This window comes from Lathamus discolor, chromosome 6 (assembly GCF_037157495.1).
Source record: "Lathamus discolor isolate bLatDis1 chromosome 6, bLatDis1.hap1, whole genome shotgun sequence".
Taxonomy (NCBI): domain Eukaryota; kingdom Metazoa; phylum Chordata; class Aves; order Psittaciformes; family Psittacidae; genus Lathamus; species Lathamus discolor.
Genome location: NC_088889.1, coordinates 31,152,564 through 31,171,670, shown reverse-complemented (window position 1 = coordinate 31,171,670; position 19,107 = coordinate 31,152,564). Strand labels below are relative to the sequence as shown.

Below are 19,107 nucleotides of genomic sequence, written 5' to 3'. Positions count from 1 at the left end.
AGCTGATTTCACACTCATATGGCAGAAACAGCATGAAACACATGTTTTCTAACAGGGAACAATTTGACCATAGATCTGCTTTGTTCATAATGCATGTAGCAGTCATTATGAGCATTGGCTGTACCTGTTAGTAGAAGTCTTGAAGTACTTATTCAAGTAGCTCTGACCAGAAGTTACTTAAATGCTAAAAGTAATTTTTACATTTATACAAGGTTTACATTAAAGAAAAACAGTGCATGGATACACAGACTTCACTTATGATTTCATTACTGGCCACTAAGTAGCAAGAATTCACAGCATCATAGGATGACTGAGGTTGGAAGGGAGCTCTGGAGATTGCCTAGTCCAACACCCTTGCTCCAAGCAAGATTAGAGGAGGTTGCCCATGATCTTGTCAGTCACGTCTCTGGGGATGGTAGAAGAACAGCTAGAGAACATGTGCAAACCGACAGGCACTGCTAGCAGAAAGGCTGCAGACTAATGCAGACAATAGGCACCTAACACCAGAAGTCAGCTGTTCAGAGAAACTTCTATTTATTAATGCCTTTAATTATAAACGGTCATTCACTCCTCTGCCTCTTAAGTCCACAGGGAGCATGGCATCCTTTTACTGTACAGCTATGCAGTATCTAGGTAATTTTCCTACTTGACAGCCAAAACTTGCTTTGAAGAAAAACATTATAGGCTTCCCAGACTATTTATGCATACATATAAACTTACTTCCAAAGTACGATTACTACACAAATTTATTTAATTTTTATATTAAGAACAGCATTCAAGCATCTAAATTTTGTGAAATGTTAAGACCATCAGAACGGTAAATATTCAAGCCAGGTAAACCAGGACAACCACAATGTATTGTCTAGATTATTGACAATTTTATGTTTGAATTAAACACAGCCCATTCAGTCAAATGCAATGCAAAACCAAGAAAGAATATGGGTCATATCCAAGACTGGTAAGCATGAAGTGTGGGAAGCAGGATCACCATCATCTTTGGGTGTCCAACTGGGAACAGTTCTAGTAACCACAATGAAGGAGAATGATCAAAATATAGCTTCTTTCCATTTATGCTTTGTTTAGGTTACAAAGATCAAAGAGTGACTTAGAAAACAGGAAAAGCACATGCTGTGGTAGTGAGGAATTCTTTTCAATCTTGCTTGTTGACATGATTTATTTCTCAAAGGACAAACCAGTTTTCCTGTCAACACTAACAGTTAAAAAAAAAAAACAACTAGAGACTATTTAGATGGAAGGCAAAACCAAACCATGTCATGGGGACAGTAGCTCTTGTTCATGCTCTACCAAACAGCTGCACTGCAGTACAGTACAAATTTGACAGATGCATTCCCTTCTCTTAAAGATAAAATGAGATTATAGTAAAGGATTACTGTCTATGCATACGTGTTTGGCATGGAACCGTATCAGTCATAGACAAATCATCTGTGGGGTGGGAACTTGAAGAAACTTATCCAACATCTCTTGAAGCAACAGAGCAACTGATAACATCTCTGATCAGAGGAGTTCACTAATAACTACCATTATGCACGTACCACGCTTTTGCTGACACCATAGAAATGTCCAGATTCAGCACTCCTCCCTCAGAGCCTGGAGCAGAGATCAAACACTCTCCAATGATTAAAGGACTTGCTACCAACAAATGCAGAACTATCAGCCAGACATCTTCACACCCTCCAATTTAACTCAACATCCTGCCACCTTGCTTTTTACAAGTTACTGTCTTCAGTCACTTTATCAAATCAACAATTAAATGATGTTCAGTGCAGAATAAAAATGCAGGGAATTAAAACATCAAATTATAAAATCTGATTATTTACAAGACAGATTCGAGAGGAGGGGTAACAACCCAGATCTGGCATGGTTAAGGACCTTCTGCCCCCTTCTTTACCATCATGCGAATCAAACTCAAACTCAAAAAAGTGGTATCAATGATCCTGAGTTTATGCTAATGAACTTGTTTTCCTATAGCAAAGTTAATACTAATCTTTAAACCTTGAAATTAGGTTAAAGGAACCTAAAGCAGCTATAACACAGACATATACCAGTACTTACACACTGGTAAGTCACACTGTAATTTCTTCTTACAACTTTAAAACAAAGCAACAGAGTGCAGTACACCCAACATTAACATGTGAGGTATCTAATTTCTAAAATAATTACATTTATAATACATGGAAGTATCTTTATAAATGTAAGCAGCCATAAGCTTCAAATTCCCAGAAATACTTAGTTTATTCCACTCAGACCAATTACATGCTTTTCTCACAGTGGGAGAAGAAGGTTCATCTCGTCTTTACTTTCCACTGTGAACAGTGGCTGCTGTCACTCTTCATATTCCACTCTTCAGACCCCTGTGGGAGGCAAACCAGCTCAGTAAGCCTGCAGAAACTAACCCCAGTAAGAGGAACACAGGGTTTTCTGCTGTACCGGCACAGTAAATTCCACCTCTGGTGCTTGTACACACAAGAGACCAGAACACATAACCAGGAGGAAATGGACAGAGAAGGAGCAGCTTAACTAAAGACAGGAAGAAACAGCTCCTCTGCACCATAGCAGCAAGGTGTTAGACCAGCCTGGTTACTTCTGAAATCATACTGACTATGCTAGCATTTTGTCTTCCAGATGACAAGTCAGTTGGAATACAAACAACAGATCTACATCATCACTTACACTGTTGTAACACCCCTGGCTATCTGAAGAAAAAAAGCTGTCAGTCAAAAATAAGGCAACACATCTTAGTATTGCCACAATCTTTGGTCTTCATTCAGAAAAATGTGTGTCCTTGGTAGCTTGTTCTGTAAATATGACAGCAAATACAGCAGAAGAAAAACAAAAAAGCTAACAAATTAAGAGAGAGCTTCATTTACACAAAGGTGGAAATGCAAATGGCATGTCACATCACGGTCTGCAAACTTTTCTGGTAGAGATGTAGATCTCTTCAGAAAGCTTTGCATATATAAGTTGCAAGACATGTATAAAAACAAAACAAATTTGATAAACACCTTCTAAGTAGGGCATGAGTCCCAAGAGGTTTAGAAATCCCTGGTTTACTAAAGAATAAGCTTTATCCATACATCTGAGGTCTTGTATTTCACAAGGAAACAAACCAAATGAAAACTGGTAAGATGTTTCTATTTTTCTGTCCTACTTATATCCAGATACAGAAGCAGCATAGAAAGTGACAAATAGGAAACAGACATGTAAAATACTTTCTGATCCTTCGGTTTTCCTACTCTGCTCCTAACTCCTCTCTGCCCCCTTATTCTGCAAGGCTAAATGTGAGGAAAGATATAATAGAAAATTACAGAAACAAGGTGTTGAGAGGAAAGGCAGTCAGAGAAAAGATCGCACACGAAACAACAACTAACAGAAATGCGATAGCAATGGTAGCACAAAATTCAATTGGCAAGAAAGCAGTGTGTTAAAAGGCTGGTTTACATCCAATTAGCAAATGACACCTATAGGTAATGTTCTATTTTCATGGCAATGTCACAATGCTCTTCTTAGCATATAGATCCCCCAACTTCCAGGGAGTACATTCTCCTTTGCTTTTCAAGCAAAGCAGTATTTCACACTGGCTGAGGTTTCTACAGAACTACAACATTCTAACTCACTTGAACTATAAAAATCCATCTCCTCAGTGATTTTCCAGAGAGAGTCATACATCTCACTGAACTTGAGCAAGGTCATGTTAAGATTGAGGCAACAACAAATAGCTGGAAATACCTGTGGAAATTCATGGATCCTTTATTTCATCCATTCAGCTTGCCACTGAACTGACCTAAGGTTTCCTCACCGTGTTTCCAAAGGAAGGAAAGAAAACATAAGAGCACTGATGTCCTGAGAATGTTCTGAGCAGACACAACCTTCATACTGCAGTCCGTTGTAGCCACTTCCTTCGAGATGCTACTGTTTCATCAAAAATTCATTAAACTCGCAATCAGCTTTGAAATGTGACTGCTAGCTTCCAAAATTATCATTCAAACACCACAAAATCCTAGGCACCCTGAGAATCCCAATTTGCAAAGCTCTGAGTGAAACTGTTGCAGAAAGGTGTCAAAACACAATCCTCACAAACCCGGACACCTGAATAAAACACGAGTTATCTGTAAGACCAATGTGCTATGAAAAACTTACTCAAAAAGTATCATCACTGGTGCTTCATAGGCCTTATTTTTCAATATTGCAGAAAAGCAACTTTACAGATCTCTTATATTTAAAATAAAGGCCTTTAATTAGAAAAAAAATGGGATTTCAAATATATGTAAACATCGACACCAAAGCACTGAGGTCATCACTAGTTATTTTGGGGACTGCTACACTAAACTGTGAACTTAAGAGAAAATATCTCTCTTACAGCGTGCTGCATTTCATTCACACAACTGTGGTTTTGATGCAAACCAAGTTTTCCAAGACAGAGTTGTATAAAGTTCTCCTAAGGATTAAGGCCTTTATTTAATAAAGTAGCCCATTCAGACTGGCTTAAAATACGAAAGAATCCTATGACCATTGTTTGCCAATTCTGAGTGCACTTTAAAATACATTCCCATTAATTTCAGATACCCAGCATTTACTGTTCAACCTCTTCCAATAATCTGTGAAAAAGTACTTCTGTACTTGGATCTTTTGCTAACTCTCATGACTGCTTCACCTCCACGCTTTTCATTTGCACTGTTAGACAAAATACAACAAACAGAATCAATATTTCTTCAGATCATTTTCTTAGAAGAAACCTTTTTCGGTTAGTTAAACTAGTTGGGAACACTCAAGAAGTTTCATTAGTTAAAACTGCTTTGAAATTTTATTTCTAATAACTTGGGGTTTGTCTCAGTTCCATTTGAGAAGTGATACTGAGGATGTGAACGCTTGAGGATGGCACATTTCTTGCAACCAAGCAGCCTACACACTAGCCAAGGACCACATCTTTGTGAACCTCAGAGTAGCATGATGATTTCTACGTGAGGTAAACAGCAAGTGGTAAACTGCATCTGGCAGTGGCGGTTGCAGGACTGGCCCCTATGTGAAGAGGGCAGGGGCTGCCCTGTCCCAGCCCAGGTGGCTCCAACAGACAGAAGAACCCAGCTGAGGCCCTGAGCAAAGCTCAGCACCTCTGAAAAAGCCTACTTCAGGAAGGGCAGAAAATGCCACAGACGGGAGGAGGGAACAAAAGGAGTGAGAAACATCAAAGGGAACACCAAGGTCAGAGAAGGAGGGGGAGGAGGTGCAGATATCCACCACTGCAGGTGGGGATGACTCAAACTCAAGCAGGTGGAGATGCCCTGAAGGAACCACAGCGCATGGGCAGCCTGTGCTAGAGCAGATTTTTGTCCTGAAGAACTGCAGCGAAGGGGAGCCCACACCACAGCAGAGAGAAGTGAGAAGGCAGGAACAGCAGAAAGAAACCACCTCACAATGACTACAACCCCACACCATGCAGGGAGGGGTACAGGAGTCTTAAGCACTAGAGTGAGGTTAAGCCTGGGAAACGGGGGAGGAAAAGTGTTGCTTTCATGTCTGCCTGTTTCTTACTACTTGAATCTGTTTTAACTGACAACCAATTAAACTAATTTTCCCCAAATAAAGCCTGTTTTGCCCACAACAGTAATTAGTAAGTGGTCTGCCTCTCTTTATCTGAAGCTACAAGTCTTCTCATCCTATTTTCTGCCACTGCCCCACTTAGGAAGGGGAGAGACTGAGCAGCTGGGTGGACATTTGCTGTTAGCCAAGGCTAAGCCACCATACCTGAACAAAACAGTTTTGACCCAATCTTTAATGGGAATGCTGATGAAGCAAGAGCTCAAATGGAGATTTGTGTTACATTACATGAATCTCATTACTGCTGCTGAGTCCTGGTTCTGAAGGCGAGAAATGTAATACAAACTGGATTAAATACCTAACAATTCTGAGTTAGGTTAAAGACCCTGATTTCATCCATCTATCCTTTGTGAAAAACAGTGCAACTCACAGTCTTGACACAGAGCAAGTATTTTCCATGATCCAAACTGTGACTACTACTTACAGAATAGCAAAGGCAGTGACCAATCCATTAACATTTCTCTTTCCTCTTTATCTTAAAGCTCAGAAAGCTCACAAAGCCTTTCAAATTCAATCCATCAGACACAGAAATTGGTTCTAGTGTCATTTTTGCACATTCAAAATCCTACATAAGCTGTCATTTATATTTTCTATTATTATTATTATTACTTATACTGATCCACTGTCAGGTTTTATACACACTCCTAATTCTATAATAGAGCAGATAGGATCCATTAGCAGAACAGAATAGCATAAAAAATACAATAAAGAGGTCCACTCAAAATACTGCACCTCTCAAGTGCTGCACTTCTCCATAAGTATATATTATTGCCTTATGCATCTACTCAGACCTTCATCCTGAGAGCTGTCATTGCTATTTCTTCCTCTATCTAATTTGGGCTGCAAGGTTCAAGGGATGGGAACTTGATAATAGGAAACACTGTATCAATGCAAGACAGCCCAAAAAATAATCCAGCCCATCAAAATTTCTGTCAAGTTCTCCAATACCCATTTGCAAAGAGGAGGTGCAATTAAGTCCAGGTAAAGCTACAGTCTTCTCATTTGAAACAGTACAAGATTGAAGAAATTACAAGAGGGCTTACCCAAAGGATTACTTCCCATCTGTGTTCCAAGAGCAGTAAACCCTGTTCCTAGCAATGTTGATATCCCCTCTTAATATGCTTCAGATTTAAGAGTCAGAGCCAAGTCCCTGACAAACCAATAAAAACTGAACTTTACTACAAAAGAAAGCGGTAAAGTTCAGAGTACTTTATCTTCCACTAATTGCTTCAGATTAACTGTCAACAGGAACACACACTGGAGTACTTTTCAGTTCATATCTCTCTTCACACAAAAAACAGAAGCATTGCCTCTCCTGCGTAGTCTCACTAGCTGATAACCTTGGCCTGCAACCTGTACACCAGGATCTAAAATACAAACTTACATTTTGAGACACTTTCAACAGCAGGGGCATGTATTTCATTAAATAAATTACTCTCTTCCTGTGTTACTCCACTACAAAAGAAGAATTCCTTACGCTCACTTAACTTACTGACTGTTGACATTCTAGTTAGCTAGAACTTCAAAGCCACAGACATAGACTTAATCATTCCTGTGCTGTTAGAAAGAGACAAAATCTGCAACTGATACTTGCCCATGTTCTAAAGTCAGGATATCCTTCAATAATTCGTATTTTGACTGGTAGAGAATCTAGAAGATACCATAACAGGAAAATCACTGCAGTGTAAAGTAATCTTCTCTGATATGCTCCACTTAGGTAAAAAGTACCCAGGTAAGAGAAATTTAAGTCAAACTGCCAATAACATCTTCTGCCTAGGTCTCCCTACCTGTCTGCAGTACCTTAGTACATCTTAAAACTATGAAGGCCACTCTTCTCAACCAGCCTGCCTGCCTTTGCTTGAACTCATCTCTGACTAGTTCATAGTCTATAATCAAATGAAGCACATCCTTAAACTAAACATAATACCTTCCACTTTTTCTCTTGCATTTATTTTTAGTTAGTGTAATACCAGTGTGTTTCAGGATCACCACAGAGTTGTTCTTCAGGCCAATACATACAAGGTTATCTACTACCCATGCATCTATTCTTAAATGGTCTCTCTTTAATTCAGGGTTTTCCTCTCTTAATTGTATTTCTATACATCCAAGTCATGCCATTTTCTTCCATACCTGAATGTGCAAAGCTATCACTGCCTTCACAACACACTCCCAGTGATGCCATCCTGACACCTCACCCTCTCTCGGTATTATCGCCTCTAAATTCAACCCAAGTTCTGTCTCCACAGAGTTGACTTCTTTCTTCTTCTTGTCAGGTCCACCTCAGCAGATGAGTGAGCCCAGAGAGGTAGATGCTATGCCCGTGCCTTTTATCACACACAGAATGAAGGCACCCACGCCAAAGAGAACTTCCCTGCATCTCCCTTGTTCGTCAGGCACTTCCATACCTCAAAACGAAGCACTGCTTTTCAACCCCTTCAGCTAAACACGTAAAAGTTTGTGATACAAGAAATAAGAGACCAAGCAAACCATTCATAGTTTTTACAAGGAAATACATGAAGCTGCACTATACTACTGAGGTATGTTTTTAAGGAAAAAGGCAAAAGCCTTCACAGGACACACGGTGTACAGGCACGTCGGCTGCACACAGAAGACGTAAAGACATTTAGGGTTTTACGCATGCTGTCAGCATGCGTGCCTGCAAAACTGCAACGCTCACGATAACCCATCAGACTGCTCAGCAGCTCGGGACGTCAGCACTCAGGGCCCCGCCGCCGGCCAGGCGATGCGGCCCCGCAGCACCAGCGGGGTGCTCGGAGGGGCTGCGCGCCCCAGCTCTCCGCCCGGGTGTGATCTGCGAGGTGCCCTCCGGGGCAGGCCCTCCGCGCCGCCCACCTCCGCGCCGCCCTCCCCGGGGCCCCCGCGTCCCGCCGCCCCACGGGTGGCCAGCAGGCCTCTCCCGCCAGCCCGCCCGGCTGCACCTGCCGGGCCTGGAGCCCCAGCGGCCGCCCCCGCGGGCCCTGACCCGCGGCCTGCCGCCCCCCGCCCGGCGCCGCACCGTTAGCGATGAGCTTGGCCGAGAGCTGCTTGACGAGCTCGGGGATCCGCTCCCACTGGCACTCCGAGCGGCACCGCTCGATCTCCGTCTCCAGCCGCGAGCCTGCCTTCTTGGTGGCCATGGCCGGGCCGGTGGGCCCCGGCGGGAAAAGGGGCCGGGCCGGCGGGCAGGGGACGGGGCGCGGGGAGAGGCCGGCGGCGGCCCCGGGCGCCTGGGCGGCGGCGCGGCTGGAGCGGCGGAACTCGGGAGCTGCGGCCCGCGCCGCGCTGGCGGCCGTCCGGCGGGATGGGCGCCCCCTGCCGGGCAGCGGTGGCACAGCGCGGGGCGGAGCCAGGAGGCGGGGGCGGCCGGGGTTGACGGGTCCCGGGCCCCGCCTCCCGCCCGGCGGCGGCCCTGGCACCGCGGGTGGGGGGTAAGGGAGGGAGGGAGGGTGCTGGGGAAGCAGGGCCGGTAGAGGGGCGGGGACTGCTGCTCCTTAAAGTGATTTGCCCAGTGTCATCCAAATGCATCCGGTCTCCCTGTCACACAGGCTAATGATGACGAGCGCGCACCATCACCCCCTCCGCTATACTTTTCCACTTCCACAAGATGTAACACCAGCTCTGTTCCTGTCTGTTAGTGGTTACCTCTTCCCTCACCTCGAAACCAACCATCCACACTCAGTCTAGGGGCTTTTAATCCCTTTAAGGGCACCCTCCTTTTTGTCTTCTCTGTTTCCACACCTCACGCCATCCTTTCTCTATGGTCTCTTGTAGCTGATACGCTCTGTCCCATCTTGTCCCATGGAAAGGAGACCCCCAGTGTGGCCCACCAGCTCAGTATGCACTTGCTCCCTAGTTGAACAGCAGAGAGTAGAGCAGTGCCAAAAATGTGCACCCTACATAAATAATGCCCTATGTTTTGAGAAAATAAACGCACTTCTAACAGTTGGGGGCAATAAAAATAATAGCTGGAGTGATTTCAATAAATACCATGTGCCTTTGTCAAATGCTACCTCAAACGTGACACGCTAGTGCCACAAGCTTTCATCCACCTCAGAAAACAGCCACCATGCCTGATCTTCACTAGAAATGTAGCAAAGAGACCAAGACTACACGTAAGAAAATCAGATGCTGTCATTGCTCTTACACGCCTTGCACCCCTCTGGATCTAGCACACTTATTCTTCAGAAATGTCAGGATCACAGAAGTCAAATATGGGCAAACGTAACATTACCAGCCTGAGACAGCTCACTCATTCTTTTGTAACTGTTAAGAACAATCTATCTTACTCCCCAAACCCTGTTATTATGATCTTCAAACTCTTAGGGAACAGTAACATCAGCAGGTGTAACATCCATGTGGTGTTCTGTAAATAGATCAGATAAATGTAAACGTGACATGCCTGTGGGCCCTGAAAGGGTGGCTGCCCACATAGCAGAATTTCTAACCAATTTTCTAGTTAGTGTGTCTGTCACGTATACTACTGCGGAACAGCTGCTTCCTGAAGGTTTGCTTGCTTTTTATCATCAGGTGGAAGATCAATAAAAGGATGCAAAGATGGGAAATCACTGCCATCGAATCATTAACTGGTCAGGAACAGACCCACGCCTGTGCGACCAGAACCTCGTCTGTGCATTCCCCAGCTGCATCCTCAATGTAACAAACATCTACTTCGTACAAATCTTGCTTTGCTTCTATCCTTAGATCATCACAGCTATTGCAACTCTGTGACAGGTATCGAGGGTCTTAGTGTTTCAACTAATTACTCTTCACTGTTGGTGCTACTGGAAGCATAATAGCACAACATTCAGATACTGTAATCTGCTTTCTTATCACGTTGCTGTTAAAGCACTTTCAGATTACAGCCCAACCGCAAACAAAGTATCCTTCAGATTTTAAAAAGTGGAATAGAAACAGTAGCAGAAGGTAACAGCATTTAAGAAATACAGCGGAGTATTATAGGGCTGGAAAGAACATTTAATACTGTACCAAAAGCAAAAGCAGAAATATGTGATAAAGCATTTTTTGCTTACATGAGGTTTCAGAAGATCCAGAGAACATTAAACTGATAATAGCATGGTGTTTCAATGGAGAGATAACTTAAAAATAAGGCAGGAAAGTAACGATAATACAAAAGCTTTGATATCATAACTACTAGTTCTTTTACAAATAAGGTTATGAATACTAAAATTTCAACTGAAAAGATTTAATTTGCTTATGAAGATTATTCATATTTATTCACAGCAATTTTAACACATTTTGTTAGCAATGATCACATCATTTCAGTAAAAGCTACCAGCAAAATAGCATTAAAATATTTACATAACAGTTCATCAGGCTTATTATCTCAACAGCTACTATTTATGAAGTGAGACATTTTTGCAAAATTCATTAGTATCTTTTGAAATGCATTGGAACAATTAGGAAACCTGCTTTAACATTAATGAACCTACCTAAGACTGCTCTGAGATGATTCCATTGTAGATGACCCATAATCATTAACAATGGATCTGGAATGAGTATCATAAAAGTGATGTAGAAAACAGGTCTGACCCTGCATATTTTGTCAATTGCCACTTATTTTCAAACAGAAACCAAGTGTTGGTGTCTGGAAATGGCCTATTTAGTAAACTGTTGGCACAGACTGAAGCACTCACTCTCTCTGCTAGAAAAAGTCTGCTATTTTCATTCACCTCACCTCTGATGAGGTGGCTAACTCACTAGAAGATATGGAGAGATGCCTGGTTTCTGAAAAAGATGACAAAGTAACTAAAATGCATTGGTCAAACATTTTGCCTTATGCCCTCTCTCCTGCTCCACACAGATGTCAAATGTATTCTATTGCAAGTGACCAGAGATGCAATTCAAATCCTATTTGTATTTTAAGTCGATGACATTCAACTCCTGCTACCATGTGCCATTTTCTCAAATGTGAAGTGCAAAAATTTTCAGGCCAAAATGCATTGAGGTGAGAAGTAATTTCTGTACAATTAAGAGCACAATTAGTAAGCACTATAGAAGAAAAAAATAAATGACTGGGATCCAAGTCTTTTTCTTCAGTTAGCATAGCGCTCAGTAAAACAAGGCAACTGCGGAGTTCTCCATTCCTACTGAAGCCAGTTATCTGTCTGAAATTTAGAGCAGGCCATTTAAAATTATTAGAGAACATAATTTCACAGCCAAAACCAGGACACAGGGACATTTGGTTCCTTTCTGAGAGTACCAAAATGCAACTTAAATGGAAATTAAGTGAAACTGAACAGCATCTGCAAAATCAACAGCTTGGCAACATGCAACTCCTGCCTCATAGCAAGGAATAGAGTTATGTAAGAAGCAAAATATGCTCCATCAAAATATTTCAACATTTCAAGGTTTTGTACTCAGATGAATTTATTTTCTTAAAGACAAAACATCTGTGAATGTAAACGTTTTGTAAACCGCTAAGCCCTTCCTGCTGTTTGAACATTCAAATAATACACAAAACAGTTCAGGAAAACCTAGGAACCTGGAAAGTTTTTGTTTTTCCTTCACAATGGATTTCTGATTTCGTAGTCTGTTGCTTCCAAATGGATTCAGTTCCTACTGCACTTGTAAAATAACATGCAGCACAATTGACACTTTAAAAGGAATGTATGTCTGTACAAGCAGGCAAATATTAATTTTTCACTACTGTCGAAATCTTCTGATGTTAATTCTCAGTCTTTAATAAATGATAGTGCCAACAGACATTGCTATCGAGAGGCTGAATCAGAAATTTAAATTACTAATTGTGCTGCAAAAGGTAAAACGTCAGACTCAAAAAGGTATCCTTTCCAAGCCCCTGCATGCTAAATGGGAACCAACATTGTCAAGGAAAAGACTACAATGTGTATCACCAAATTGGCAATATATATTAAAGTCACATTGTTCCAGCCCAATGCAGTTTCATACTGCATTTTAAACCTATTTAAACTGCTTCTGGAAATATCCTCCGCATCAGAAATGCAGAGATTTAAACACAAAAAAAGTCACCTGCCAGAACTAAAGAAAAGCACTCCATAGGTGTCTATAGGATGATTAGATGTATTTACTTCTGAATTGCTACTTATTCCACAACTGTATTTTTACAAAGCTATGTTGCCAGTAAAATTGTTATCCTGTATTAACATGTAGTAACTAACAGAATGCACTAATGGGAAGAAAAAGATCATTGTTTGCTGTTTGTCACATTTAATGTGCGGTTTAAAACCTTGCAGCCTTGTTCAAAGGTCTAAGGATTCCAAATAAATGCTTTGACTACTTTTAAGTTCATGGAAGAGCCAAGGTAAGGTCTAACCACGGGTCATCACTGTGTTACATTTACACTAAGCCTCTTGTTCTGCTGTATTTTGACTGTTATCCCACACAGTGATGCTCACAGAGCAGCAGGTGAAGAGGGTCTCTGCATTGTTTTTGTGCAGTAACAAAACTGACAGACACAGTTCAGCTAAATTCTAGATGTGATCCACATCTAGCTTTATCTCTCATTTGAACTCAAAAAAGAAATCTTCCTAGACACATTGAACCTCAGTGGCAAAGCCATTTTCCTATCCTTTTGCAAAAAGTGCCCAGAATATAACTATTCCAGACTTCTGGAAAACAATTATTTATTTTTAGAAAGATGCAAGCTTCTTACACTGCAATTAGCCCACTGAGCTTCAGCTCTCTTCATTCTATCCAGCTCAGAAAATAAGCCATGTACCATTTTTAACTAATTCTTAAGGGTAAAAATAAGACACCTATTACATGTTAGGAAATTAGAAAGCTAGATTTTAGTAATGAACATTCAAATACGAATCTGAATAGTCTGTTTAGCTAGTGAAAGAGACTAGCTGGCTGCTCTTCTCTTTGTAGTACAGCTGTTTGATTTCATTACACTGTTGGCTAAAATCATACTTTGGCTTTATTCCCATATCAGTTTCTATCTACAAAGGAATCACAGTCTTCATAATTGCTGTTTTAAACTGTACGTCTGTCACCGCTTAAGAGAAGATCAGGTATTTCTCGCATTGTATTTACTGAGTGCAGCAGAGTTACATCCCTTCTTCAGTTCCTAAATTCAATCCCTTTAAATAAATTCACTTGTTACATAGAAGAAAAGCTTTGATTTTTCATTTTTTTTCTTTTCTCATAGTTCCTAACTAATTATTGGTAATTAAAAATACTTCCTTTATTTATAATCATCAGTATTTTCCCATTGATATTTAAATGCATCTGGTACAAAAATGATGGTTAAATTTGAAGCACCTACAGCGTCACAGTGTGTTCAAACATTTTCTTTGCCGTCAGTATCAGCAGCGGCACGACTTGCTAACTACACTGACAGACCACCAGAGGGAGTCGAAAACTACATATAGTTTCTGAAAGTGCCTCAACCTGTGGGCTTATAGAAACTGCTGCATGTTGTGACTATGACAAATGGGAAAGAAAATGAAATAAATTAGAGAAATTCACGGAGATCAGGAGTTGCTGAGGATAAAGATCATGAAAAAAATTCTAGAAACCTCATCAATTTGTTACTACCCAGGAGTAAGAAAACGTTTGTGATCTAGAAGCGTTCAGCAAAAAGAAGTGTTCAGCAACTGCTTTCTGTTCTGTGTTTGCAAAAAATAAAAATATCTAATTTCAATTAGATTTTTCAATTACATAAATAACTGGAGAAAAATCTTACAGTAAGTCCAAAATTAGGACATGGAAATCCTAAACCAAAGGGACAAAGACCCTTTGGTCTCATCATGTATGTCTCTCTGAACAGCTCAGGGAATGTCAGGGGTATCATGAGGACACGAGGCTTGTGCCAGAGGAAAGTAGAAGACAGCATCAGAGTATAGCCTGCCTAGCCTGATGTGACACTGAGAGAGACCTGGCCTGTCAACTGCCTCTCTCTGCCATAGTAACCGGCAGAACCAGTTAACCTTCATGTAAAGAAAAATGGATTTACTAATAGATTAATAGAGAAAATGAAGTAAGAACATAAATTTGGAAACCTGCAACAAATTTATATGAGGAATTATATCTTTTAAAAGCTCTCAGGACAATTAACTATTTGCTCAAACATTAAAAAGGCAGTGGATTCCTCAAGTCTTGATGTCTCTAAGACCGGATGCTTTTCAGGTAACATGACTTGGTCAAACACAAGTTATTTGCTCTACAGAAGACTAACTGATTTACGTTTGATACCCTGTTCTACACAGGATGTCAGAAAGCAAATCACAGATCTTTGATTCCCAGTTCCCCCAGATCGTTGCTGCACTGTGCAGTGCCTACCTACAAAACACCAGGGACCACTGGGAAGGCTACTGAAAAGAAAGCAGTGTGCATCATTCTGCTCCCTGTAAACCATGGCATGTCTGCATTTTGAGTGCTGCACACATTTCTAATACAATTGGTTTGACTCAGTCGGACATCCCTTATGTTCTCGCAATACTCAGTTGGCTTTACACACTGCAAATTATTTTACGTGGCCCTACTCAACCTTTTAGAACTCTATTGCCTAACACTTGCTCTCATTGGCAGAAAGAAAAATTCTGCTTGCATCTTACAAGATTCTCCGGAAATCAAAATTTTTCCTCTTCATGTACTCTGCTATTTTATAGCTTCTATGAAAAATTAAATTACATATTTCCAGGGAAGATTAGGACTGAGCCTACTATTTAAAATACAGTAACATGATCAGAGAAGTCCCCAGAAGGTCTAACATTCGCCTGAAAACAGACAATTTCCAGTCTGCTTCACTGTCCTGGATATTATTCTACCTATTACCACAAACCAAATTACAACATATGTGCTGGTTTTAGCTGCTTAATGAAAACTGAAATAGAAAGCAATAACATTACAATGACTACAGCTGGTTGGGGACGGAGGTGAACTATCATTCTATGGGCTTTGTCTACCTTCAGTTCACAAAGGTGACTCATGGGGAAAGTTTCTGGGGAATAACTGCCAGCTTTCAGCCTCTTAGTACTCCTGCTGGGTCCAAGTACAGGTTCTCAAAAACCTGAAGTTTCACATCTGGAAGACAAAACTGATTTCTCCTGCATGCCTCTGACCTAACCCTACTTCAAAGTGCAAGAGGCAAATCAGCCAGCCAGATCGGACACCTCAGAGTGTGTTTAGGTCCAAGTTTGAAGGTGCCATCTGAGCTGATACTTTCGGTTTGCACTCATTCTCACCCCCCCCCCCCAAAAAAAAAAAACCACCAAACCACCCACCAACCAAAAAACTGGTCTCTTCTTTTCTGTGTATGTATCTTAAAACCGGCTCTTTTTGTACTTCCAACGCTATTCATTCCATTTATCAAATATAACAGTTATCTGAAGAGTAAGGTACCTATACATTAACCAGTGTATTTTAAACTAGGTATTTCTGCACTTCTGATAAAAGAAGGGTTTGTTGCATAGGCTCCGTGCATATTTTTATTCTTTCTATATATAGGACACTTGACCTTGCAGCTCTTTTGGGGCAGAAAGATCCATGCATTGCCTTTCAGAACAAGCAGAAAGACTAGAGAAATAAAAGAGATAGTTAACAAATAGAAATCTCAGGAAAGGAACAGACCTAAGTATACAATCTGGGGAGTAAAAATACATAAGAATAAATTAAAAAAACCCTACAAACAAAACCTGCATAACCTATTTAACCCAAATGTACACTAAAAGAATGTGGTAGTCTTTAGGTATACTGACAGCATTACACCACAGGACTCAAAAGAGATAGGCATATTCACACATTGTCCTCCAAAAATGAGCTCCTGGCAGCCCTGGAGATCTGCAATAGCTCAAATACTATCAGTCTGTCTTAAAGGCTTGCTCAGCTACTTCTCCCTACTGCAACAGTAGCTGTGCAAAATGCAACAGCCAATAAACGTCCTTTGTTATTACCTACAAAACTGACATCACCCAAATACCATCTGCCTAGCATTCAGATGTTCAGCTTATTTTTCAATTCTGTGAGAAGAATTCACATCACAACTTCAATAGTCAGAAAATCCATGAACACGCAGACCACAAGTTATCCAAGGGGAACACCCAGGCTGCTGCTCTGTGCTGTGTACAGCTCTGGCAAGACTCTCTTCTAAGGAAAATCAAGGTTGACTTGCTAATAATAATGACATGACGTACTTCTCCAGATCGTTTTGCATTAACTTTGAAGCCACTATAGTGGTTAACCACACAGTTTAGGGTAACAACAACAACAAAATTTCCTACTTCTGAACACCACGGCCTGGAGAAGAAAACAGGCTGACTGAAGGCAAAAGTCTTCATTACTGTTATCATTCCAATAAAACTAAAGAATCTGATTTGCCAAACACTGTTTATGCCCTACTGGGGAATTACCTCCAACCCAGAAGCCCCAACAGCAGATTTTCATACATCTGTGGCTCCAACAAGACTGGCCAACAACAGGCTGGGCTTACCATCCTCCAGATCAACAGTTAGGCTTCTACAGCTCTAGAGACAGGAGTGTTCAGGTGACTTCTGGTTTCACAAATCAATCTTCAATGAGTTCTGAGCAGTCTTCCAGAAAACAGCTTTCTTGTATTTCTATCACCAGTGAATTCACAAAATGATCCAAAATCAGAACCCTATCCTCATTTGTTTTCTGAATATCCTGATATTGGGTAAAATAAGCCATTGCAATTACTTATCTAGGGCTTTGGTAATTTCTGTCACAAGGTTTTGCACTTTGTGAATGTGTCTAAGAATCTTAGAGAAGCGCATAGTTGTCAGAAAGAAAACTTCACTGTTGATAACTGGCTTAGAGTTCATGTTTCTGTCTTTACCAGTTGAAGATGACTCCATTTCCCCACGAGAAAAAAGCTAGCAGGTTAGTCTGTTTGGTTGTGCGGCTTGTTTTTTTTTTTTTTTTTTTTTTGGGGGGGGGGGGGAGTGTGTTTGTGGGGTTTTTTAGAATGTTTTGTTTGTTTTGTGGGGTTTTTTTTGTTTGGGGGTTTTGTCTTGGGTTTTGTGGTTTTGTTTGTTTGTTTGTTTGTTTGTTTGTTGTCCCTCAAGATTTTAAGTTAAATGTGTAGACCACTATTTTTTCAAAAGCAATGCCCTCTGCATTTTGGTGAGCCAAAGCACTCGGCGCTCTCTTCTTCCCATTTTGCTCCCTCCCCCTCTCCCTGCCCACACAAGTGCAAGACACAGGTCATGCTGTTCCACTTACTGCAAATCAACACAGCCTGCTCCTTACGACCAGCTGTCAGAACCTGTCACTAATTCATTTGCCTACACAGCCTCAGAGGTAAAGGTAAACATTATGGATGATTTCTTCTCCTGGGACTCTGGCAAAAGATAGCTTTTTCTGACAGGAAATAATTTTGCTGGTTTTTTTGCTTTTTTTTTTTTTTTTTTTTTGCTTTTTTTCCTGTACAGGTGCAGTAAAGATGTGTGTAAGCACAAATTTGCTGAAGTAGCATCTTAATGATAAGACTGTAAAGGCTGAAAGCCAAAGCCAACCTTTTATTCATTTTTGTAATTCAGATGTAGGTTAAGATTAAAGGCCTGTTCTCACTTTGGTGGTGATCTCCAGTTCTCCTTTTAATCTGACAGCTTTCAAATTTAACTAGACGACCTTCCAGGGCTGCTTACGGACAGTATGTATCACTATGTCAGTCAAAGTAGAACAGCACTAACACTTGAACATAAAAGCAGTAGGGATATAGCAATTAAAGAAGAGTTTTCTGTTGTTCTCAGCTTTATTGTTGGCATTTCAAAGGAAGTTAACAGACTTAGAATCATAGAGTCATAGAATAGTTAGGGTTGCAAAGGACCTCAAGATCATCCAGTTCCAACCCCGCTGCCACGGGCAGGGACACCTCATGCTAAACCAGCCCACCCAAGGCTTCATCCAACCTGGCCTGAATGCTTCATTACTCCTTTTACTTTGGATTAACTCTGAAATCAATTAATCCAGTGTTAACCAAAATGCCTTAACTAAATTAATAGAACACCTACTTCCCCACCTCTGCTGGATGAGAGGTGGATACAAAGACCAGAACCAAGGAAAGGGCAGAGCACCTATCAGCAGAAAGGATTTGGAATGGCTTGTGAGAAGCTGTCAGAGCAGTCCGTGCCATCTCATCTAGCTAATGTTAACCAGGGATTTCCGGGCACTTGCAGATTACCCCTCATATCACACAGAACACAAAGGCTGTCAAAATACATGGGTTTTCTTCAAATTTACATTATTGCAGGGGTCTTTATATTTCTCTGCTCTTGCTGCTTCTGGGTACGAACATATAAGACTGCTCCTGCTGGTCTATGTAATTGAAGGCATCATTTTATTTACTAGCGCAGACCACAGGAATCATCCTAAGTTGTTTTTTTTCCCTACGAAGGTATTCTGAACATCCAGAATCTATTGAAGAAGGATGGCAAGCGAGAGCTAGCAAACAGCTCTCCAGTTCTTATTTTTTATGGAATCCAGGGCCCTCTATGTCAAAGGAGCAAACTGAGAAATATTTCTCACAGG

The 19,107-nt window shown here is 41.1% G+C and overlaps 1 protein-coding gene across 5 annotated transcripts in view; it reads right to left on the bottom strand.

Moving 5' to 3' along the window:
- Positions 1-8,900, bottom strand: part of TTC7B (tetratricopeptide repeat domain 7B) — a 138,107-nt gene extending 129,207 nt beyond the window's left edge. For 4 of the 5 annotated variants that reach the window (XM_065685739.1, XM_065685735.1, XM_065685736.1 and 1 more), the window contains exon 1: positions 8,633-8,900. In XM_065685739.1, coding sequence (XP_065541811.1) covers positions 8,633-8,753 — 121 coding nt within the window. In that variant the 5' untranslated portion in view covers positions 8,754-8,900. Of the gene's footprint in view, positions 1-7,746; positions 7,762-8,632 lie in introns of those variants that run through there. The other variant, XM_065685737.1, reaches the window with a different exon arrangement.
- Between the last annotated feature and the right edge of the window lie 10,207 nt (positions 8,901-19,107).